General features: G+C 35.7%; 1 protein-coding gene across 1 annotated transcript; it reads right to left on the bottom strand.

Annotated features, from left to right (window-relative positions):
• Positions 1–9,995: 9,995 nt before the first annotated feature.
• Positions 9,996–15,674, bottom strand: LOC117208497 (acetylcholine receptor subunit beta-like 1). The gene is made up of 5 exons (XM_033449692.1): positions 15,251–15,674; positions 15,012–15,148; positions 14,584–14,738; positions 13,402–14,446; positions 9,996–13,281 (listed from the first exon to the last, which is right to left on the bottom strand). Exons 1-5 carry the CDS (start codon positions 15,306–15,308, stop codon positions 13,117–13,119), a joined length of 1,560 nt encoding a protein of 519 aa, XP_033305583.1. The 5' UTR covers positions 15,309–15,674; the 3' UTR covers positions 9,996–13,116.
• Between the last annotated feature and the right edge of the window lie 9,473 nt (positions 15,675–25,147).

The raw sequence follows: 25,147 nt of genomic DNA, 5'->3' as shown, positions 1-25,147 counted from the left end.
AGCCCTTCGTTAGCCAATTTGAATTTTCAAGTAACTTTCAAGAAATCCGTGCAATGAATGTAACATTATTGATTTTTGGATTATTTGATTCGCAAGATGTAAGAGCTTCCAGAAGTAGATAACACTAAACTATGCTTCGAAATATGACAAGCTTATTCCTCTAGCTTCTGTTACGCTACTTAAAAGTATCATGAAGTACGCGAATATGCAATAAACAAAATCAGAGTTACCATACTATAGTTATATAATTACAGCAGATAACGATGTCTATCGAATTTTTTATTAACGGGACAATTTCCATGGTGTAATGTGATTGAAGCTGCTATTGACAAACTGTGAAGGAAGGAAGAGCATTATACGTTCTACAATTATAATTATAATTCGTTTTACGAGAGTTAATATCGGTTTATGCGTGGATGTACATCGTTTACAGCCTACTGTAAAGTGTCCCATAAAAACCGGTTGCAAATGAAGCAATTAGATGCACGATATGTGTTCGATAAATTAATGAAATTGGTCTGCGAACGGCTCAGATTCGTTGCATGTCGCGACGGCGGCGTTGAACGACGCTCCCATTTTAATTGTATTTAAACGCGTTAACGTTAAGCGAACAAACACTGATTGTTAACGGAGAATTAACATCCAGCCTATTGATATTACTTATTATTGATTAGTTCTTACGCGAGCGTAAAAAAATAATCATAATAATAAAACTATTCGGGAATATAATCGTACAACGCACACGCCGAATTTTTCGCGTGCTACGAAATCTCAGTTGGATTATTCAACGGGTGACTTGTTGTTGCAAGAGAAGGGAGAAAATAATGCATAGAATTGCAGTGAAAGAAAGAGACACAATGTAGCCCGTATTTAAAAGAAGAAGTTCCAACGTTCTAGCAAAGAGAAATAAAATAAGATAAAAAGTAAAGGCGATAAGCTGTTCGATAATTAAGAAATTATATACTCGTTCTGTGAAAAAATTTACTTGTTCTCACATATCGAAGCCAAGTTGGAATTCGAAACAAGTTGCTCACTGAACAAAAAAATGATTTAAAGATATAAATGTTAAACAAGGAAGATAAAAGGCGAGGATGAAGAATAACGAAGAAAAGTATAAACTAAATTCGTTGCTCACGAATGCTCATTTATTGTTTTTATCCAGTGCGGTTCCAGTGTTTACGAGATGTCGTAAGCTGGCCGCTTAGTGAGAATAATTAATGTTCGAGTGTACTACTTTCAACTATCACGCTCAACGTTCAAGCATTTAAGCTGTTCACGAGATTCAGGGTCTTAGAGATTAATTAGACAAAACGGTAGAAAAATTGTCGAGACGTTCGTAAAAACTAAAACAAAAGAAATGGAAACACTAATTCGTAAATTACAAGAAGAGGATGAAACAGTAGTAGAAATAAATAAACGCGTGGACACCGGGAAAAGGGAGTGTTCTCTTTCACGTTTCGGGAATCTTTTCGTTTGATCGTTTTGTTTCGAGGGAAATAAACGTTACACGTTGTATTTACGTACTACGTAACATGTATCGATGAGAAAAGCATAGAGTATCAATATTAATCTATAATTGAACTAATCGAATCGACGAGCGAAGAAAATAAACGATAAAAATAGGAAAGAGAAAAATGATATTTAAATTCAAGCGGACTGTGACGACCCGTTCGTTCTTTTTCTCTTTTTGTAACAATCGTATCGATAATTACGCTAATACGACAGGGTGATTTTAATTGCACGTGCTGCAAAAATATTTCCACCTTCTTGAACTCTGTGAAAGAAAACGAGACGCGAGAGCTTCTTTTCGAAAGATAAGAATATATCACGCAGCAAACGTCGCACAACAGTGAGACGAAAGTACGCTTTCTTGTGCGTGATCGAACGATATCACGGCTATAAAACAGAGGCTCGTCGTGCTTTTTGAAAAGTCGCTTTCAAAGCGAAATAGAGTCCGATCTAAAGGCTCGATCATCGTTTGAATTTCTGACGAGCATTTCTCCGTTCGAAGCAATATTTTCTTTTATCTTTGCTTAGCAGCTCGATTACGGGTAACGGTTGTAAGTTTTGTTTGAGCGAAACTTCTGAATTAGAACAAAATTTTTCTTCCAGGTTATTCTCGATCCCCTTTACAAGAAAATTTCTCTTTGCCGAGTTTTTCGATAGAAATTATTCCTCAAAAGTTTTCTCGTAGAGCGAGACGTCAGCTTTTTCATGGTGCGATCGAATTTTTCTTTCAAGAAAAGTTAATAAGCATACCTTGGACGATTTACACGGAATAGAATATTTGGCAGAATTGTATTATATTTGAAACGTGATTTTTAAAACAGTGATGCCGTTGAACGTCTAAAAGTAGCAGCCTACTATCGGGACATAATAAGATTTTTGTTTAAAAACGAATCGAGGAGAAAAGACGGAAAAGTAAGCGGAAATAAGGGAGGGAAAGGATTAAAAGAGGGAAACGGACGAAACGAAGAAGCGAAATTTACAGAGAAATAACGCAACTTGCGCCTTTGATAAAAAAAAACAAGAATACATATATGTATTAAACTCAGCTTGTCACACGCGGGGTTATCATTATAAACTATTAATCTTATAATAATTAAAATTAATAATAACGATAAAATCACGAAGGAAGAGAAAAACAATGATAATATTAATAATAACGTTAGTGCTAATGATATTAATACTGATAACAATAATAATTATAATAAATAAATAATAGCGTAACGGTAACATGTTAATTATTAATTCTCCGCCTGTGCGAAATGTTGAAAATTTTTCTTTCTACGACGTTATTAATCTATGACTAAGGCAACTTCTATGAAGAATCGTTTCTAATAACGAATAAAGAAAAAAAAGGGAAATATTATATGGTTAATAAGAAATTTAAAGAAAATAAAAAAATGCATTGTAAAGGTTGGTACGCTATTAGGATCGTAGTAGCGCATATGTACAGGGTGATACAATTAAAATGTATTTGGACATCGATATGGCGTACGATTTTTCGAGTGTTCTATTCGAGTAAATGTGAATGATACTGTTAAAAAAGAAAGAAAGAAATATCTCGAAACAGGAACGAGATCGAGAATGTAGAATCGATTATGAAATGGTTAAATTTAGAAGGGGGCTAATGTGTCGATGAAACTCTTAATCGTACGCGATTTTGTACTGGCTATTCAAATAACAAATAACAAAGTATACGGATGATTAAATTTTAGATAAAATCCTGTGCAGTTTCGAGATGAAATTTTATTTTTCAATATAGTTCCATCGAATTATTCTGGATGATGCGAAATTTGAATTTCATGTAAAAGGAGTCGATTTATAGATTAGTTTGAGATTAAAGAGGGCTCGCGAGAGCTCAGCCTCGTGAAAGCTTCCTGTAAGAGTCAAATACATTCCTCCGTCAACGTTGCCTTAACTCGAAAAGTATCCTCGAAAGATTAAGCCATTGTCTGAAAGAAATGCTCTCTGCTGAACAATGGTTCGATTACCTTTAACGCTCGAAACGTCAGACATCGAACGCAAGATCGTCGACAAGTAGCCCCTTTCGATCGTCCTACGACGTAGAATCCATCATGGAAAATAAAAAAAGAGAAAAAAAAACAAACAAAGAAATAAAGGAAATAAAAATTGGAAGAAAGCAAGATTCATCGACCATGTCAGGTCCTCGAAACTTTCTCCTACACTTTGTAGTCTTTTACTCGACTCGTAATTCAATCCAAGCATTTTAAGGAACTTATTAAGGTAATCGGTTAGAAATAAAACAAATAAGATTGCTCACCGAGACACCGTGTCGTTTAAGTGTCACAAAGACAATCCCCTCGGAACTTAAAAGCGAACGACGAAAATTGTTGAGACGTTTGTTGAGAAAAACGAACATTTTTCTTCTCTCCTGATGTATGATATACTACCTCTATTAACACTACGCGAGATATCGATAACTGTTTCTAGGTGAAATTAAATCGATCTTAATCGTTGCGAACGGTATAATACCGATTTATATAGCCAAGATAAAAAGAGAAAAAAATAAAAAACGACTGTAGCCTGACGTAATTTTAACGTGTAAGGTCTATTATACTTATAGCACGTCAAAGTCTTCCGCAGTTAGTCTCCAAACAAGTAGTTACAAGACACACGGGAAAATGAAGACGCAAAAGCACACCAGACGAATTTCTTTTCCATATTCTTTCCCCTCCTTTCTCTATTTTCTTTTTTTTTCTACTATTGACGTTCACCCGTCGTTCCTCGTCTTAAAAAGCTCTGGTGATATATGTATATTTACTGAACGAACGCTTCTCTGATTAACTGTTCGAAGAAACGCAAATCCCCTTGAACGATTATACGGAGTCCAGGGTTTTATTGATCGGCTGATTGATATTTAATTAAGGGAACTTAGTAGGGAACGTTTCTCTCACGGAAAAGTAGCGATCGCGTCGCGTTCCTTGTCTTCAAGCACGAAACTGTGAAAGTACTGTGATCGATGGAGAATCAAAATTGTATTTGTCAAGTTTAAGAGATACTCGCGTTCGTCGTGTGATTCGTTTTTGTAGTGGATACTGAGAATAAGGAAAAATAAAAAGTTGAACACGAGAAAGAAACGTGAAAGGAAGAAGAAGACGAAGAATCAGACTTTATCGAGCCGTTAACGAGGCACGAACGAAGCGCGAGAATTTTTCTTGTAACATAACTTGTGAAATGCGCTTTATTATTGTAGATCTCGAAACGCTGGAAGGTAGGTAGAAACGCTTAGAAATTACGAGCGCTCAAGCAAAGTTGGAGAAAACGTCACGGAATGTTTCAGCGAAGAGAAGTGTGTATATTACGCTTTGTAATTAGTAAACAAATTTTTTCCGACGTTTATCGCGCGTTGCACGAAAACACTCGAAAGATCGACGACCCTTTGTCCCATTTTACTAGATCGCTCTTTATATGCATAAAGTATACAGCAGGTCAGCCGAAATGAAGTGTAAACGAAGAACAAGGTTGACGTAATTCGCATAGAAGACGTAATAATTATGAAAACGAGGAGAGAAAATGTATAGTATAGTCTGCGGTTTTCTCATTTCTAGGACAAACGTTGTATTCAACTTGGAATGTAATTAAGCGAAGTATTTATCGAAAGAAGTTTTTTTGTTTCTAGGAAGAGAACGTTTCGTTACGTTGCATTAAAATACAAAAACTATTCTTTACAATTTACTGTAACTTACAAGCAACTTTTCATACATACTTGTACTTTCTTCTGTAAATATAAAGTCCCGTTATTTCTAAACTTGTGTACCATTGCAATTCTCTTTCTGATTCTATTTATTCTAACAAAATCAATGCTTACGTTATTGGTCAAATCAAGTTGTTTACTCTACACCTGCTTTTTTTGACAAAAACGAGTTATATTAATTTAATGACAGGTTGATTTCTGTTACAAATATTCTGTAAGCTTAAGACAAACGCGTAATGAGCAATAAACTGAGCAATAAATACAGTACGGATATAACTTGAAGAAAATACACAAAACAGATACTGTTTTTACTAAAGTTCTGATCAATCAATAGCAAAACGGTCGATACATTTCAAACTCGAAAATTATTTTAGATTTGGAGCAAAACTTATACTATCAAACGAATAAATTTTTGTTGTCAAAACTTACTAAAAGTTCCCCACCTCGCCATTTCGGCTGAACTTCGTGTATACGTATGAATGTATATATATATATATATATCTGTGCCGATTTTTCACGGACCTTCTCACGCTCAACGTCGTTTGAGGAAGAAAACATTAAGGACGTTCATCGTCCCGCTGCTTTCTTCTCTACTTTCTGCTCGATTTCTTCTTCCTTCGATGATATGAACCGTGAACGAGGTCGAGACGTGATATTCTCAACGCGCATAAGATATGTGTTATTCCGCACGTATTTTAAACACGAAGAAACATCGAAGAATCATCGCACAACCCGTGGCCATATCCTCTTGCTAAATGAAATCGATTAACTTCGTGCTTTACCACTTAACACTTATTCACACGTGAAATAGTAGACGATAAAAGTCTGACGTGAGCTTGAAGAATTTTTACTTTCAAAGATGTAATTAGAAAACTGACTAAGAACTTACCATTAGACTTGAAATTCGTATAGAATTCATCATGTCCAGGACGAAGTAATTGTTAAAACATTTAAAAGGCAAAACAGTTTTCTTTCACGTTCAACTATTTTACATGGATTCGTAAAATGAATTAGCATAAATATTCACTGTCTATATATAAGGCAACAAGTTAATCGACCTCCATCGAAGCAACGTGATCACAGAAGAGGTGAAAAGATCGACGACGATTATATTGCTGATGGGGTGTGAAATGCGTGGAGTGGCGGAGTTTCTTTTCTCGCGATTCACTGCCGCGGACTTCCTTCATGGCAGTGTGTATTATTCAGAATTAGGATAAACGATTAGCGCGGACACGCAATGTTCAAGTGCCAAATTTTTAGCTATCTTTAGCACGTAATTTATCGCGCCTGTCGAACCCAGCAGACGCTTAATTAGCGCGCGCGCAAGAGAGAGAGAGAGAAAGAATGTGTGTGTGTGTGTGAGAGAGAGAGAGAGAGAGAGAGAGAATCGAGAGTATTTCACGAAAGAGAGAAATTATTCGCATTGGCGACTGAAGTCGGAGGGATTTGTATAGAATAGATCGAGACTGTTTAAGAGATTCGTTGTAAAACGATTAAGGGATTTAGCGATGGAGTTTCGATATGACGCATCCTTTTGTACGCGAGTCGTGTAATTATGTAATGTGCTACGAATGATTCGAAGGATTTTTGAGTAACTGATGTTGAAATAGACCTGTTATTTTTTTCTATTTTTGTAAAAGGGTAAAAATATTGAATTCATTTGTGATTTTTATTCGATTCAGTTCTGATAATAATGTCTATCGAAAGAAGAAATGTTATGGATACAAAGATATTATTGACGTTATTATCGAGTCGAAAAATTGTCGTGCTATTTCTTAATTTGAGGAAAGTTCAATGATTGCTCGAATATCCTTTCGAACGGTCTTAACGTTACCATCGAATTTATGTACCTTCCTGAATTATTTCGTTAGAAATTTGACTTGCAAGATAAATGCTCAAAACGTTCACGAATATGTATCATTGTTAGGAAAAAAATCAATAATCAACATATTTTTACTGCGTTCAAGAGTTCGACTAAAATTTTTGCAATCTGTCGTGATTTTCCGTGTGCGAGGAGTCGCCGAGCGGTATTCTCGATGTAACGGACGGAGAAAGAAGGAAATTAAAAATAATAATATATAAAAGGAAATAAATAAACCTAAAGAAAACGCGTCACAGCCAACTGAATTTAAAATGAATTTTTACAAAGAGGCGTTTGTAGTACGGCCGTAAGAAGCAACGTGGACGACAAAGGGTTAAAAGTCAACTTTCGAATTAATTCTCGAATAGGTAACTCTCGTTCCCTTCATTTCGAAAAACAACAATAGGCAACTCAAAAAAATTCTCACACTCTCTCACTACGAAACGATTCACCGTTTGTAAAATCTCCTCTGTTTTCCTTCTTTAAGCGATCAGTAGTCGATAACCGAGTCGAAGGAACGGAAAGAAGAAATCAAAAAAAATCACAAAAAAGCCACAAGCCGATAAGGTTCATGCTTGAAGACAAATACTAGGAAACGAAAGAAAAGGAGGAAAAAAGCGAGAAAAAGGAAGATATAAAAAACAAGGATGAACAAGTTCTAAAGCCAAAAAAGAAAAAGGGAAAAATACAAAAAAAAAAAAGGAAAGGAAGAATTAAACGTGTACTATTAAAAAATATAATCTCTACGTACATTTAAAAGGATACTTGAATGCTAAACGCCAAATATTCGTAATACACACAGAAGGGAACTAAATAAAAGCTAATCTAAATCAATCAATAATCGAGTAACTGAATATTAAACGCTAGCCTGTAATCAATAGAGACTGTAGTAATATTACTTCGAACAGTAAATTATAGGGGTGATTCAAAAGATAGTTTACTAGAAGTTAGGCTCGGATTTTTATCGAGATCATTTTCTCTCTAAACTAACAGAAAAAAAGCTAAATATCCAATTATCTCAGAACAATCTATCGAACTTAACGAAGCCAAAAGCGGAACGAAAAGAAAAATATGATAAAGGACCGTTGCTGGGGACGATTGATCTTAATTAGAATTTAAAATCGAACCGAATATAAGAAGAGAAACGATTCAAGTAAGACCGGTGTGTAAAAAACTTGCCGTTGACAAAACAGCGACGCAGATCGCTGAGATATGAATGCACGAGATCTATTTCTTCTCTACCTACGCCCTTTTCTTCCCTGATAATATATTTTAACGAAGGATCGTCTCTTTATTGTCCACCGTTACACCAGTCGTCGAAGTCGTTACGAGGTTAATAGAAAAAAAAAGAAAAAAGTTCGTGCGAGTCTAACGAAGGATAACACAGAAATAATATTTCGAGCCTGTGAATGCGTGAGCGAGTGAGAAAGTTGGTGAGAAAGGGAGAGAGAAAGAGAAATAGAAAAAAAACAGAGAATGTATGAGAGAGAGAGAGAGAGAGAATGAGAGAATATGAAAGGGTGAGAAAGAGGGGGGGGGAGAGAGAGAGAGAGAGAGTAAACAAGAAATAAATGAGAAATAAAATTTGCGTTACCCGTGCAAATATATTATATAGGAGGAAAAAAGAAAACAAAATATTCAAAAAAGGAGAAAGAGAGAGAGAAAAGATGAAAACGATACTCCCTTTTCCGTAGACCCTGGTGGGATGATGCAATTGAACTAACTCACCCTCGATCTCACTTGACTTTTAATTATGCCTCGACAACAGCCTGGCCTGATAATAGTAAATTCACATTGAAGAACGTTAAGTAAGATAATAATAATATTAATAATAATAATAATGAATGATATTAATACTAATAATAATAAGAGTAAGAATAATAATAACAATAGTACTAATACTACTAATAATAAAAAAATTTGTTATATTTCTACGCTGGGCTCTTTTTCGAGGCAGAAACGTTGATCGATATGAAAATCCCTGTTAACTGGTGAACACATAATCGCCGCATTGTAATATTATTAACATTATTACGTTATTATGAAATTGTTGAAATAAATGAAATGAATATAGACGTCTTTCATTTACTTCCTTCTTACATTCTCCATCGATCATTCTTATTTACATCATTATTAGGTGCAACGCATTTTGATTTAGAAAGAAGGTATTCTCGATTCATTTAATAATTTTTATTTCATTGTAAAAAGAACTACCTATGAATCTATCTCAATATTATGTCTAGTAATGAAAACCCAATGTTTCGAATCAACATATTCGCAGTGTTTCTCATGCATAATAAAGTACAAAACTTTTCGGCTCAACAATGCGTTTCGTATTCTTACCTTTTCCTTTATATATTTATACGTAATACATAAAGATAGACTAATGTACATTCGCTAGTACGATCATCCTCTTCTCTAGTAGACAAGAGATATAACTGTGTTTCGTCACTTAAATTTTAACGATTTCCCATCTTCGGACGCTCATCTTCAAACTCCTTGTATCGAAAACTATTTCATAAAGATTCTCTTTGCTACTTTCACGATGATTGTACGTTAACCCGCGATCATTTTCTTCTTTTTTTGAAATTTTTGAAATTCTTTCAACGTTCGTGTTTCTCAAGCGGTTTGGCAATGTTTAATATTACAATCTAAAAATTCCATAAGAACGTTTTAGAATCTAAAAGTCGTTAATAACGTTTAATTAATTTATTCCTTAATTCGACATAGTGCTTCTGTGATTTTATGATAATTTAAGATACATATTACCTAAAAAGGAGAAACAAGTTTCGTTCAAATATCAGTTGACATCGGTTAAATATCGAATGACAGAAATATCAGTTATGTTTGAAATTAATGATGCAACATTTGTCAAGTTTGCGTGTATTTGAAATGGAAGGAAATGAATGAAAAATTTGTTCAGGTGTTTATTAATTAGCTCTAATTACGTTTCTTTTTGTGCGATAAATTCCAATACGTTCATTTGATTGTTGTAACGCTGATAAAATAATTCGACTTATTCAATTTTAACGATAATTAGATGTACAGTTCAGGTGGAACAAGTTTCGAATTGCTGCACGTGAGAACCAATGAGAGAATCCACAACTTATAGTTTTTTTATGGTGTTATCTGCCATTAAAAAAATTCTCTTCGTTTAATTTCGATTTATTAAACGAATATTTATTTCGATTAAAATCGTCTTGATCTAACGAGAATTCGCTATATTAATATACATTAACAAAAGTTACGTATTTCAATAGTATCGCAAGATAAAAAAGTTTAAAAACATTAAATCCAAGATACAAACGTACAAACAATAACATTATGTTAGCGCAATAAATTTTAAAATATTCCTACATGCATAAAATGACATTAACCCCAGAATATCCGACATCACTAGATACATTCCTTCTTCTTTTATTGATCGCATTTATTTTTACTTGTAATAATTATATACGTGTATATCCACAATAGTCGCTAAATTATCAAAACTTAACGGATTATCATCGAGTGGTTATAACCTGGAAAATGTTGTAAAATGAAAAGCTATGAAAAAAAGACGCAAAAATCAGTTGCATTAATATTCTAGGGTTAATCGAAGGTGCCAGTTGTAAAGTTTTCTAAATTCGATTCTTATTTAAACTTTGATTTGCAATTGTAATAGGTAAGAAGTTATTCACAAGCAAAATACAAGAATTATCAAATACAATCATCCATAACCCGATGACTATTTAAAACTGGCATCTTCAATTTCACGTGGTTCGTAAAATTTTCATTAAAATCGTCTCATTGTGATTCTCATTACACAATCACCCTTCGCATTCTCGAGTGAACAACGCTATAAAATATATGGAAGTAAAATGTATAGAAATCAATAAGCATCATCTAATTACTTCATTCTTGGGGGGACTAAATTCTAGTTATTGTATCTCGTTCAAGGAAGACACGTGTCACCCTATCAACTCGTTACTCTAATCGGGAATAGGTACTCATACACATCAGATTTCCATACAAGCATCGAGGACAACGAATCACAAACCTTCAACAATGAATTTTGTTAAAACGCGGGCAATATTCTTTTCACGCTTGACCTGAACCTCAAAATCCTTTGCCATCGATCGTCCTTTCTTCACACAGAGTATACCCTCGCTGTAGATATTAAAATTTTATAAAAGTCCAGGTCATTCAATCCTCGTGAAAGGAGGTTGGAAACAGATATACGCCTTTCTCCTTTCACCGTTACGTATAAAATTATCAAAAGGACATGCAATTACCTTGAAGTGTTTTTCCATCGATCGATCGATGTAAATGATAACTTCGATTTGGAAAGAAATCGGCTTTGATCGTGCATGGCTTAATAAGACTGAAATGCGTGTTTCGTTACGCTGAATAATGGAGATTAGTGAAATAAAAATCGAAAATCGTATACGTATTATATACAGTAACATCATATATAACAATTGGGATGATTCGCGAGGCACAACTGTAGGCGATACATATGAGAAAATCAACGATTGTTAAATCGACAACCATAAACACTCTTTGTGTATGAGACAAACTTTCTATTAGAGAAAACATGACCGTTTTAACAGTTTTCTGTACAATATACATGTAGCGTGGGTATCATATCTTCGTATATGACGTACGATATAATTTCTTACTTTTCTTCCCTTTTTAATAACGATTAAATACGCAAGGCCGAGACATTGTGCTTTTAATGTGCGCTTCCGCGGTGACGTCAGCGAATCTGACCAGCCAATTTCTCCTTCCTTGTCGTTGTTCTTCTTTTTTTCTCTTTTTTTTTTTACGAACTGTTGAAATCTCTATCGAAGAATACAATTTTGTGATTCCATTGAAAAATTTGCAAAGAACCGGAGCGTGTATCAATGTGGAAGTTATGTATAATTATGTATTATTTAATTAACTAACGGACTAATTGCAAAATTCTGTTTGTGAATTTCAGCGATATTCAAATAAAATTTGGACTAATAATTAATACGAATTAGATGAGAATACAGCGAACGACTTTTTTCCCAAATATAAAGTAGAAAAATCAAATGTATCTGTCGATTGGTAAACGTTGTCACGGCCCTTCGATGTTCTGCGTCGCGATGAATCATCAAACACGAGTCCTGTTAGATTATAATAATGGCAACGTTAATTTGCACGATTAATATCAAAATTATTTGATATCTACGCTCTATGCTTATTCTTAATCCCGACTAACCAATTACTCATCTAGGATGCACGGTCAATGGGATATTAATTTTAATATTAGATTCGCAATTTACATTTATTCCGCACTCGTTTCAGCATACTCATGACCAAGATTTTCAAGGAAGACAATTATAATTGTGGATGCAATAATGATTAATATGAGGAATGAACGAAATGTTTCGAACTAACGTGTGTCGTACAAAATATAAATTTCAAGTGACGAATAATATAAGACTTGAAGAAAATCAGAATTCAACGCGTGGAGTAAACAAATTGAAACAAAATCTGGTATATGATGTATTATGAATGAAATATATGTATATAGTTGTATGACGAGTGCAGTTGAGCTTCGTTCCTTGATAGTTTCACGAGTGTAATATTTGAAACCTCGATAGTCGTTCCTCGGTATAAAATGAAGAAAGGATTGATCGTTATAAAAGATCCATGAGAGCGTCGTTCTTGTTTCCATTTTCATAATATTAACATCGATTCGTGATCTTTTCATGAAGTACCTTTGTTCTTCTATAAAATAAATAGAAATCAACGATATTATACTTTGGCAAACGAGGAAATAACTTTATCAGCAACTTTTATGTTGCTACGTGAAAACGATCCAAGCAACGTTTTTAAAATTTCCTATATCTATTCTTCGCCCACGCTTCGAGATTAATCTTTTCCGTTTCGATCTCGATTCGATCTACGATACTCGTAAAGTATACAAAAGAGAGAATCGAACATGACGAAAGAAGGAAGTAAAATGAAAATTATTGCGATAATGGCACGCCATTCCTTCTTTAATCGACTAGATTTCGTGAAATTACTTTCCACGATAGATCTCTATGATACGATCCTGATCCACGTACTCAAAAATGTGAGGTGCGTCCATCAAGATCCCAATGGTACCTGCAGTCGTCACAACGAAGAAAATGTAAAGCTGCAGTCGATCGATTACCATCGCCACGTACTTCCAATCTTCTCGCGTCTGAAACACGTGTACATATTAACAACAAATTCTCGTGCTTTTTACGCTCCACTGTTCAACTACATTTGCCCACAAGTAACAACCAAAAAATTGTAACGTAACGATCGAGCGATTCCTCACCTGTATGTACAAATCTTCGTTCCTTAAATGTTCAGCGATAAATTCGACAGCCTCCGTTGCCTTGCTGGCTTCTGGACTGAGCAACACAGAGTCTGAACTTTCGGATCCTCTTCTATCTGCCAAACCCTCACCACCAGCGGCACTAGAACTGCTAGTCGTATGGTGAACCTTCCTATTGATCTTACAGTTCGGATGATGAAGATCGGATAGTTCCATCACTTCCATCTTCGATTTGGTCAACGAGGCTGGCAAATGTTTCGGCAACTCTGTCGGGCTTCCTGAATAGGTAGAAGTTGGTAACGTCACGTTCGGAATCTCCATCATCCACCTTAGACGAGTTTTCTTCGGTCTCCTCATCATTAATACCGTTGGCAAATACTTTAAGAATATTTTTCTGATTAGCTGTGGCATTCTGTGCGTTCGCGGTCCACGGAAGTTCCAGTTGATGATGATCACGGTGACGAGAATACTGACCGTGTTCATGATAAAGGTAAACAAAAGATACTTAGCGATCAGTGGAAGCACCAGAGACGTCGGAGGCAGAATCTTGCTGACTAATAATAGAAAAACGACCAACGAGAGTAAAATACTGATCCCTAGCGTCACTTTCTCGCCAGCCTCTGCTGGAAGGTAGAATACCAGCACGCAGAGAAAAGAGATAAGAACCGTTGGAAGAATCAAGTTCACCGTGTAAAATAAAGTTTTGCGTCTGATGATGATATAGAAAGTGATGTCTGTCTCCGTTGGAAAATCGCCCTTGTAAGTGTTTAGGTAAGCTGGAACGTTGATGATATCCCAGGTACCGCTCTTCCAGTAGTCGGACAAGTCGACGAAATTTTTATTGTTGTACAAGGCTAGAGAGACTTGGTCGCCGTTGAAAGTCCACGATCCAAATTTCATGATGCATGTTTGCTGATCGAAAGGAAAATAAGTTACATCGATAGTGCAGGAACTCTGGTAGATCGCTGGTGGAACCCAGAGAACGTCACCATTTGGATAGATCAGAACGTTGCTTTTGTAGCGCACCTCGTAATTGCCATCAGCGCTGGAAATTGGAAAAGTTGATGGTTCTTTGGAATAAGGGGGGGTCTTTTTAAAGTGAAATTTGTGCGAATGATACATGGGTTATGGTACTGTAGCGATATATAAATACAAAAGTACAAAATTTCAAAGGTTACGTACTTATTAAACAGTACAATATCCGGTTTCCATACTTTGTCAGGTGGTAACCTGAGAACTCCAATTCCACCGTAGTCTGCTTCGTCCCATTGTAATTGATAATCCGTCCAAATAAATCTCAACCATACGTTCGATTTCATAATTTGGTTCTTCTCGTTCTAAAAAATGACCCACATTCGTGTTTCTACTTTAGAACTGATATTAATCCTTTTCTATATAATGAACAATTCTATAAACTAATTAAAACCCATAGATAATATTTACATGACTCGTGACGTACATTATGTTATAAGTAATGACATTGGTGTTCACAAAAAATTACTGAGAAGTTTTACAGAATGGTTTAAATTGACACTCATACTGCCTGTCACAAGCACCTTCACTTACAGTAAATTTTATCTTTAAAATATTCGAGTATCAAAGATTCTCACCACATTGATCAGTTGTACGAAAGCAAGGCCGAAATTCACGTGCACCTTCTCCGTCATGTTTTGCACGGGTCTGATGAGTTTGTTGTACCCTCTGAACAGATCTCGCACCAATCTCTCCTCATCTTCGGAGCAGAGACCTGAAGAACAATTTGATGATCAACACCCCAAATTCGATACCCAAGAAACAACTCAAAAAGAGCAATAAAACTGATCACGTTGCCGAATTTATAACCGCTTACCAACGCAGAAAACAGCAGAAATGAGGAGAAAACGCGCGAGCCGCAAACAAAAATACATTTTTGGACAAGTTTCAGATGTCCCACCCGTAGACACCCGTAGACACTCCACAGCCACCGCCACAGATCAATATGTGTACGCAGACGCTGGCCAATAAGTGCATTTCCTCTCTTGCCTTCCGATCCACTGCCGCCTACCCTCTTCCATGCTTGCGAAATTAATCAAGAACCCTTTCACACCGCTGGTTTCCACGACCGAACTAGGTTTCTTCTCTTTCAATTCGATTTTTCCTCCACACCATCGACGAAAAAGTGGCGTCACACCGGAGTAAGTGGATGTTTGGACTTGGAACGTGCGACTGGGGTGCGACACGCTCAGAGTTTAGGGGTTGATGGGCAGGGTTGTTCACAAGCGATACGCTTCACAGATGCGCAGTCTAGATGCTCGCTGCGCGGAGTCGGTTCTACTTTATCGAGGGATTCTGGACAAGTTGGGGCATTGGCATGAGGGTGGTTAAGGGGGGTGGAATATTCGCGAGATTAAAGGATCTTTTGCTATTTCAATTCTTCCTTTTTTAATCGCTTTGAACTTTGATTCGGCTCAAAATTGACTTCCCAAAGACGCAAAGGCTGATCATTTTTCGACCCTGAAGGGTTTCGAGATAACGAGAAAGATGATCGCAAACAATTTTCCGTGATTTAATGCTAAATTAAAAAATGTATCTGTTTTAGTTCGTGCTAGGTTTATTTTATCGGACTCGCATCGATTATAGATGAAAATTATACATTGGAAACTTTTAACAAGTACCGGTTGCTTAGTTGCATTTTCAGTATGTACAACAAATCAATGCATACAATGTCACTGGAATTTTTAATAAGATACAATATACTTGTATATTTATTAATTTAAAAATGCAGATGTTACACAAGCGTTGTTTTCGATTCGATCGTACTCTGAAGTTTGATTCGTAATTGGTTACTGTACAATGTACTTAATTCAAGTCTACTTTCTTCGAAGTTGAAAATGATTATCGACGCATAGAAATGCAGAATAAGCAGCTGTGCGGTACTGCACTCTGTGTTCGCGTTGCGAACAATTTTGCAATAAATACATTCATTAAATTTCAAATTAGTAAATTCAATTAGATCATCCGAGTCAGATGTAGAATCTCGACGGTCTATGGTCTCGATTATTTTTTTAGAGATCTATAGTAATGAAACAAAAAATAGTCAATTGTCGGTTTGAATAGCTCTTTATCCGAAAGAGACTATTATTCATAACTTATTTGCTGCCACATTGTTCCCTTTTGGATTGTACATACAACCTCTCAAACTAATTATCGTGAAATTCCCTGCATTCTGCGTTTAATGCGAACCTAAAATTGGCAGGATTGCCAAGTTGCGTGGTAGAAACTCTGTCGGAGATACAATCATAGGTTATTTAGAAATAATCGATCTTCTGCTAACAGATAGAGATCAGTTCCCGAACGAGAGGAGCAAATTTGCGCAACAAGCAAGGCTGTCTTTTTTGATAGAGGATAAGATACAGGAGGACTTGCTTGAAAACGATTATTTCGGAAAGAAAAGATTCGCAATAATATTTTATCAAGGTCGGATGATAAGATATTTGTAAAGTATTAATAGTTAATATTATAATATTAAATGAAATAGTTAATATTGAATGTATTAATAATTAATTAATAACTTATTGTCTGATTTTTTGTACAAAACCATTAGGTAAATGAATTGTAGGCTTGTATTTTGCATTTTACAAATAAAGGAATATTACGGAGAATGATGTTTATCTCTTCATAATTATTTTCATCGTCGCTATTAACAAGAAACTAAAGCTTTGCGAATAATTATAAATTCTGGTGAGGAGTGTAGCTCATTATTTATTCGAAAATAATTGTTTCCGACGGTTTTGATGACAGCTATGGGAATAATTATTTCAAACATCACGATGGAATGTAGATAATAGAATTATCTTTTAGAAACTGTTAAATTCGCGAACATTCGCAACCTAGTTAACTATGAAACATGCCCATAATTATCTAATAGTATTTAAGGTACAGTATGTGTTGTCAATGACTTCTCTCTCTTTCATTCTCTCTCTCTATCTATCTATATCTGTCTCTGTTTATATATATATATATATCTATATCTCTCTTAAAACAAATTATATTGTACCAGTTGTACTTGAAAGAGTTAAAATAGACTTTTAATTTAGTAATTATAGGAATTTCTGGCTGACCCAGTTAGCAAGGAAATAACAAACAGCGTCGAATGGGTCTCATACGTTTCTTAAGCCAGAACACAAACGGCGTTCATCAACAAAATCGAGCGATGTAACCACGATACATCCCAATCGATCTCGAAAATGATTCGAAGCTCGATTTGCGATTTTATTACTGAGCGCATCCTATTCCCCTACAAGGTTTCGCAACTTATAGAAACTATACCTGCCCAATCCGATAACCGCACGCCGTATGCGTATTCAAACGTGAAAAAACGCGCAGTGGAAAGTTCTGGCCAAGCAATAACCGCGCAATTCGTAAAATGTTCGAGACACGGGCCGATTCTAGAAAATCGGCAATCTGCTGCGGTCGACCGTGGTATACCATAACGTTTTACGTTTGTGTACCAGATCCCGTTGGCATGGTGTGGTGAATTCGGCCGGAGTTATTGTTATGTCAAACGATGCGAGTGCACCGCGTATTGTTACGACCGATCCGTTTGCTACTGCAAAAAGAGTACAGAAGAGAAAGCTGGAAAAAGAGAGAATATATATAATATAAAAAAAGGAAAGGTACGTTTTTTTCGTTTTTAGCTTTATATACATTGTAAAGAGAGAAAAGGAATGTATCTATGCACGGGCGCATATACAGAGTTCTCGTGTGTGCCACAGACGAATTATTAAAAAAGCCTTTGTCGCGGCCCTTTCGCCCCGTTTTTATATTTAAACATCCAGCCAGCGTGTTCGACTCAGATCGACCGAGCCGAGAAGCTACAGCCAGCAGCTTTTTCACCTGCGATTCGTGGCTAACGATATTTTTTTCATCGAAATACGTATATCTATACACTATATACGTTACATAGACACGACACGTAACGCGGCTGAGCTTGCTTTCAAGACAAAAAATTGCTATTTCAAACACTTTCTATGCTGGTCATCAACTGCATATTACTGTAGAACAAAAACTAGGATGGAACGGATGTTACTATAAAATCTTTTTATCGTTGTGCTTGGTACTCAGATAGATTTAGGCCGCGTTTTTGAAAAACTAGCATTGATTAAAACATTCGATTCAACGCCGAGTTACAGAGAAATAAATTCTGCTCTAGTTCTTAAAATTCATCGCCGTAATCTGGTCATTAGTACCGAAACAAAACCGTTTATACATTTGACGAGTCCCGATTGTTCCACGCAAGATTTCTTTGCACTGAAATTCCTTACACTCGCAAAGGCTGTTTAATTGACAAAGTTTTGTAACGACGAATTACGAATTCCATCCAGTAAAAACTCTTATTTCAAAATTTGCAGGTCTTCCTCGTTAACTGTGTTCTTGCTATTCATTGTTCCATAAGAACCTGATACGAACACATTAAAATACGTGGATTAACGAGAAGCGTAATATAAAATTTTCAAACTCCTCTGAATTTTTAATTAAAGCTCCTTAATATGTTCTATAAAATTTAAAAGTTATTATTCATATCACATTTTCCGAATTGTATTCCATCTTCGTGTCATTGTGCTACGCCATTTTATATCATAGAAATGTTTTTGAAATAGAGTAAAAGATAAAAGCCAATGGCACGAATATTTCGTTTGTTGTTATCCACCAAATTAATTTAATGCCACATCCAGCAGAAATTTCTCCATTGGCGTAATATCATCTTCGGATCAATCTTGAGACAATCGGTGATTTCGTAAGAGCAAAGCTGCGACTGCAGAAACACGTAGGATATGTGCGTAATGGAATTCAGTCGGATAGGAACATATCTTTAGTACATACAGTGACTCGAAAGCAAACAATTTCGACAGACAATTTCTAGTCGAGACTTGCCTGCTGGTATTTTATCTTTATGCAGGCCGATCGAAAACCACCGATGTCAGCATGAGCGGTCGCGTCGGGCAAAATAAGCACAGATCTAAGAAAACTTGATACAAATCAATCATTAATAATTATTTGCATCTATCTCTCACAAATGGTCGAACGATAGTAATGAAAACATTTTTCTTCGCTGTGATAATTACTTTGTCGATACCTCAATTTAGAAATATCAATAAAGTTTTTTAAATATCTTTTACATATTAAGCACGTTTTATGCGATATAACCTGTTGTCAGAGATTAGAAGGACGCAGTTTCCATAGCAAAGCCATCGAAATCTTCGTAGTTAATTGAAGACATTGAGGTACTGCTTCTGGATCAATAGGCAAACGATATTCAATTAGACAAAGGGCTTAAACGTTAACGAGCTCGAGATTTCGCCTTTGATATTACTGACCCAGATACGTCGGGCCAAATGATAATTCTAATGTTTCGATTAAAAAATGAGAGGTCGTTGTCGAAGGATACAAGGAAGGTTTTATCCGAGAATGCAAACGTCTATATATTAAAAAAAAAAAAGAAAAACAAAGATATTCTATTATTTGCATTTCTTCTGTAATAGTGTTTTCAATTCTAGTCGGTTTTCAAAGGTATTTAAATAACCACTCGAGATGCTTCTATCCAAAATTCAACCTCAGTTGCAACCAAATTTCAACACAAAACAACTTTCATTTAACTAGGTAAAGTTTTAAAGCCAATATATCTAGCAAATGTAACATGTTAGCAATCAGTTGCAAACTTTTACTGAACGTATACCTAATTTTCCAACGATGACTCTATTCGCGAAACGTAAACTCCAAATTTCTTGCTCGTGCCGAAAACTAAAAAATAACATTCGTTGAAAGCAACAAATAATTTTTCGCGCGGAAATAATTTAATTCGTTAAACGAGCGATCGACGAGCGAATAAAATACATGTAGTGTGCGCATTGGCTTTTTAGAGAAATTATACGAACTCATTACACGCACACAAAAGAATTGACAATAAATGGGAATCCCGGGAACAGAGGAATATAATTACGGCTGATCGAAAATTTTCCAGTTTCCTATATTTTCCCAGGGATCCTTGTGATTACGTCCATCGGATGTTTAACAGTTAATGACCACTTGTTCCGATTCGAATTAACGAAATTCCACGGAGCGAACGCTTTTCCTCGACGATTACAGAAAGGGTAGAACATTAACGAGCAGATAATTCGCTGTAAAAGCGATTGAGAATACATTCCGCAACGCAGAACAGGAGACTGTTCTGCGAACAAGGATAAAGAAAAAGATTTTGCTCTGTAATTTGGAAATACTTGTATAGTGAGAACCTGAAACGTGATTTCGTTCTGTTATTTAGTAACAAATTAATTAGGATTAATTTAGATCAAATAACTTTCCTGATTCCTAGTCGCGCCACATTTTTCATTGAATTTTATTTTCATCGCGCTTTTATAGCTTGGAATATATTTTTTCAACTCCCGATATAACTCGGAAACGAGGTTGTACTACACGTACGTTCGTATTTTATTAACGAAAACCAAAGAAAACCCGGTTCGGTCCCCTGCGGTCGTGTTAATTTATTAGTTATAGAGACAGTCGGAAGGGTCATCAATTAATCGTGCTGGGAAACAATGACCGCCTTCGTACGGCAAACAGCTGCAGATTCGTTTGTGAACGACACAGTCCGTCAATAGATAAACCGAATGATCGACAAACACACACCAAGGAACAATCTAATTTGATTTGAACACTTGCGGTATTTCTACTGCGACTGGTATTTACGCTACCCACTGATATTCCAAATGCTAATCGCAAAATATGCACCACATTTCGTCATCCTGATTTATAACTAGACTGCAGATGTAAAATAAATCCATAGTTTCATCGACACCACTAAACAATTAGGATATAAACAGAGATTCGTTTCTGGCAATTATTATTTGCAAAAAATTACTTCTAGAAATATTTTGTCATATTTGAACGATATCTATTTAAATTTTTGAATGTTATTAATATGATCGGCCACATTAAATAATGTACAGCTACATGAATATACACGTATCCTTTGTTTAACGCGAACGTTTAATGGAAATACGACAGTTTGTATTGAAAGAGTCATTTGTTGCAAACACGATCGTAAACAATTCAAACAATTAACCAAGTTATCAAGTGAGTTTGCAGAGAATTTAACTATTTCTATATAGTTGTTCGATTATTATTTGATAAGTTTAATTTTCACATAACACTGCCAATACACGTGCGAATTATACATCATGACCAAGTAGATACCTTTTAATTGGTTTTCCTCCATTTATATAAATAGAATCTGAATCTGTAGAATTTTCAGTGATCACTAATTTAGTTGCCTAATGAACCTGATTAACATAAAGTCCATTCCAAATTGAAGAAGATTAAGTACCATGACGAGTAGATTCCCAGAATGAAAAACAGAGACCTGCCTATTGACCTTATACACTGTTTAAATTGGTCATAAATTTTTAGGTATGCAACCAGTTAGGATGTAATTTATTTCACACTCTTATGCTGACAATTTGTTACCAATAACATCGTTTATGAACTACTTTATCGCTATACTTCTGTATTTCTGTACTGGTTATGCTTATATTATGTTATGTTATATTTTACGTTCAACGATTTAAAAGTGCTACGTCATCTGCAATTGAAAAATTCTTCATTTTAAATTCTACGCACGAACTATCTTTTACATCCTGCACATTATGCATTACATTTCATATTTTAGATTCAATATTTTCTACTCTGACATATTGTGTTTGTGCCATTCTTCATTCTAGGTAAAGAATCGTTTTCGTTCACTCACGCTTTATAATTTCTCTTAACATATACCTATAAATATTTCTAATTCCGATATAAGACGCAAAATATAAAATTCGAAGATAATTTTTATTGGCTGATTTTTGTCGTCATTAAGATGATTATCCATTGATGTAGCCATTACAAGGAGAGTTGTTGCCGTTTGCGAACCCGCGAGATTCAGGCCGTTGCTCGGCTTGAGAATTCCTATTACTATCCGCTTAATCGTTGCGGTTATCAGTTTGAAACTTACAGTAACCAAGTCACTGGTGCTTCAGCTTTGTAAATTTGCCTAGAGAACTTAAGCATCATCCATGAAGACAACGGCTTTTAACGACTTTTCGCTTACTCGCTATCTATCCGTGAACAGTGATTAACGACCTTTCGGATAACCTTTCGGACTTGAAAAATTTCTATCGAAATTTTATCGAACAGTTTCCTCCAACCATCTTGCTTTGAACAAAAGCTTATCCTGGAACTAGAAATACTTAGATCACACTTGAATTTGTATAGAATATATTAAAAGTTATTTTGTCCAAGGACGACAAGATTCGAAAGAAGCTCTCCTTCACTGATAAACATTGAAGTTAATAACAAAGTTAATTCCACTCAAATAAGCTTGATTATCTTACATCAGCGTTGCATATTGATTAGGTTGCATTAAAGAGTAATAATATTCTTGCGACGCACCGGAGTGTCCATAAAACTTGGAGACAAGCGACAATGATTAACAATCAATTTTGGTTACAAGGCACTTCATCGGTGTATCGTCGTCCTAGATCTTTCAAACGACAGTAGCAGCCGTTACTTCAATGAAGATGACAGTGAAATGACATTATAGAGTGCTCCCTGATGTCCAAAGAATATTGAAGAAGAAACCGAGGAGAATAATTCCTGACAACGGCATTTTACAACGACAGTGCAGTATGTAAAATATTTTATAGCATGAAACAAAATATAATAGGATGGAGAAAAAATTTCATATCGGAAATACATTCTATAAAACCTAAATACATTTACCAAACATCTAATGTCTAATAAATTAAGTAAGCAAAGAATGGAATTGTTACCTTATCGTGGAAGAAAAATGTGACAGAGTTAGAATCAATTTCGTTCTAGATTTCATAAAAAGCCCTCTTCTGAAGCTGCAACAGAATACATTAAACGATACCGGAATGAATATTCAGACCGTCAAAGTATTCAAATATTCAATATCTGTTATGAACACTGACAAAAAGAGCTCGTGAGTAGTCAGAAAAAAGAGTCCGAACGGTCAGGAAAACCAGAATAAAAGGCAATTCTATATCTTCGATGTTTCTGACCATCTCGTCTAATCATTTCCTTTATTATCAAGTTATCATAAATTATTACGACGAAGCATCCAAGCAAGTTGATCAGCAAGAACTTTCGTGAGAACCGATTCGACCATATCCTTTGATAACTCTTCAGTCTGGTTAATTATTCAGTTTAAGCAGCTAATCGCGATTCCAGGAAACTGTGCGCGATTTAAGAATTCTAAAGCTATCCCAATCGATTTTCCTTCGTTCCCTTATGATAGCACGGTTGTTCAGAGATGAGATGCACGCGGGGTGAAAACTAGACCACGGTTAGGCGCAAGAAATATAATTGATGACGTCCTGTTTTGACAGAATCGCATTATTCTGACTACTTACCAAATCCAGCTGCGTGACCGAATACATATATCCCGATGATAATTAATATTTGCTTGAAACTTGCGTCATTATTCACTCTGATCTCTCTAGTTTCGCATTTTTCCTTCTTTCTTTTCTACTTTTCTCGTTTTCTTTTTTCTTCTTCGTTCTCTCTCTCTCTCTCTCTCTCTATCTTTTTGATTGGCCTCTTTGAATAGAACTCGTTGCTCGTACTTTCCTTAGGCAGTCTGCTCTTGCTGTTTGCATTGAGAGCATCGAGGGTTACCGGAGTTTTGGAAACTTCGTCCGGAGCGAATTTTGAGGGTTTGTGGGAATGTAGATTGTTCCAGTAATTGGTTTTTCTTTTATGAATTTGTAGTGGGAGAATGTTTTGTTCTTTTCTCTCTCTCCTTTTTTTTTGTAAAGGGAGCCTCAACGTGGTAGTACTTAACAGAAATTTCTCCGAGGGTTTCTATAATTCGTGGAAAGTAGTTGTAAAACGTTTGAAAACGTACCAATAAACAGTAATCGATATTTTACTTAGTTTTAATTTCACGATTACATTTTTATAAACAGCGCAGCAGAATCGATCGAGTAAAAGCGTGTGGTATTGATACAAGCAGAGTCAAACACACTAATAGTCTGGCTTGCTGATACGATAGATATACGACGAGACAACGACATTTTTCCATATGGAAGAATAAACAGATTTTATATTAACTTTTGAAGCTATCACACACAGTTCTTGCCGTCGCAAAATACTGAAAGAAAAAATGTGTTGATATGAAAGTATGGAAAATAATCCACTATGTATGTATTTCGTTCAAATGCTTCAAAAACATTTTGTCTTCCGTAAACGTTTTGATTAAATTGACATCGATTTCGATCATATGTCGTCATTGCTATCAAAAAATTGCATTCTGGGTTTTTGCTTCGTACGCAAATAATTGTGTGACTCACCGTGTGCATCGAATAGCCAAGGGTTCCTATTCATCGTGAGGAAATTTAGCAAGTATTAGCGTGAAGCATTAGCAAATTTATCGATGGTTCGATTATCAGCGTAGATAAGAAAAGAAACGAGTGGGAACGCTGAGGGATTTCGTCCTTCATCCTCAATAACCCGTTCGTTATCGCCTCTACCGTGTCCATCAGACATGACTGACGGAGATTAATGGAGGTTGCCAAGTGACGAGTGGAATAAGGGCGCCGTTGCTTCACGGCACGATCACCGGAATCGATCTCGTCTTTCAGCAAATCGTTCCACAGTCATCGACATGTCCATCGATGGAAAAACGTGCGATTCCTTACTCCTTAACTAC

Source organism: Bombus bifarius, unplaced genomic scaffold, assembly GCF_011952205.1.
Source record: "Bombus bifarius isolate JDL3187 unplaced genomic scaffold, Bbif_JDL3187 scf7180000008138, whole genome shotgun sequence".
NCBI classification, from domain to species: Eukaryota; Metazoa; Arthropoda; class Insecta; order Hymenoptera; family Apidae; genus Bombus; species Bombus bifarius.
Note: the sequence above shows the minus strand (reverse complement) of the source record. Positions and strands in the feature narration are given on the sequence as shown.

What these genes read in the sequence shown, in the direction of transcription:
- LOC117208497 (XM_033449692.1), bottom strand. Translation starts at nt 15,308, where the DNA reads ATGTATTTTTGTTTGCGGCTCGCGCGTTTTCTCCTCATTTCTGCTGTT. An exon ending in TTCTGCTGTTTTCTGCGTTG is followed by an intron (nt 15,149 to 15,250) that starts GTAAGCGGTTAT and finishes ATTGTTCTTCAG; the next exon opens with GTCTCTGCTCCGAAGATGAG. An exon ending in TCGTACAACTGATCAATGTG is followed by an intron (nt 14,739 to 15,011) that starts GTGAGAATCTTT and finishes GTCATTTTTTAG; the next exon opens with AACGAGAAGAACCAAATTAT.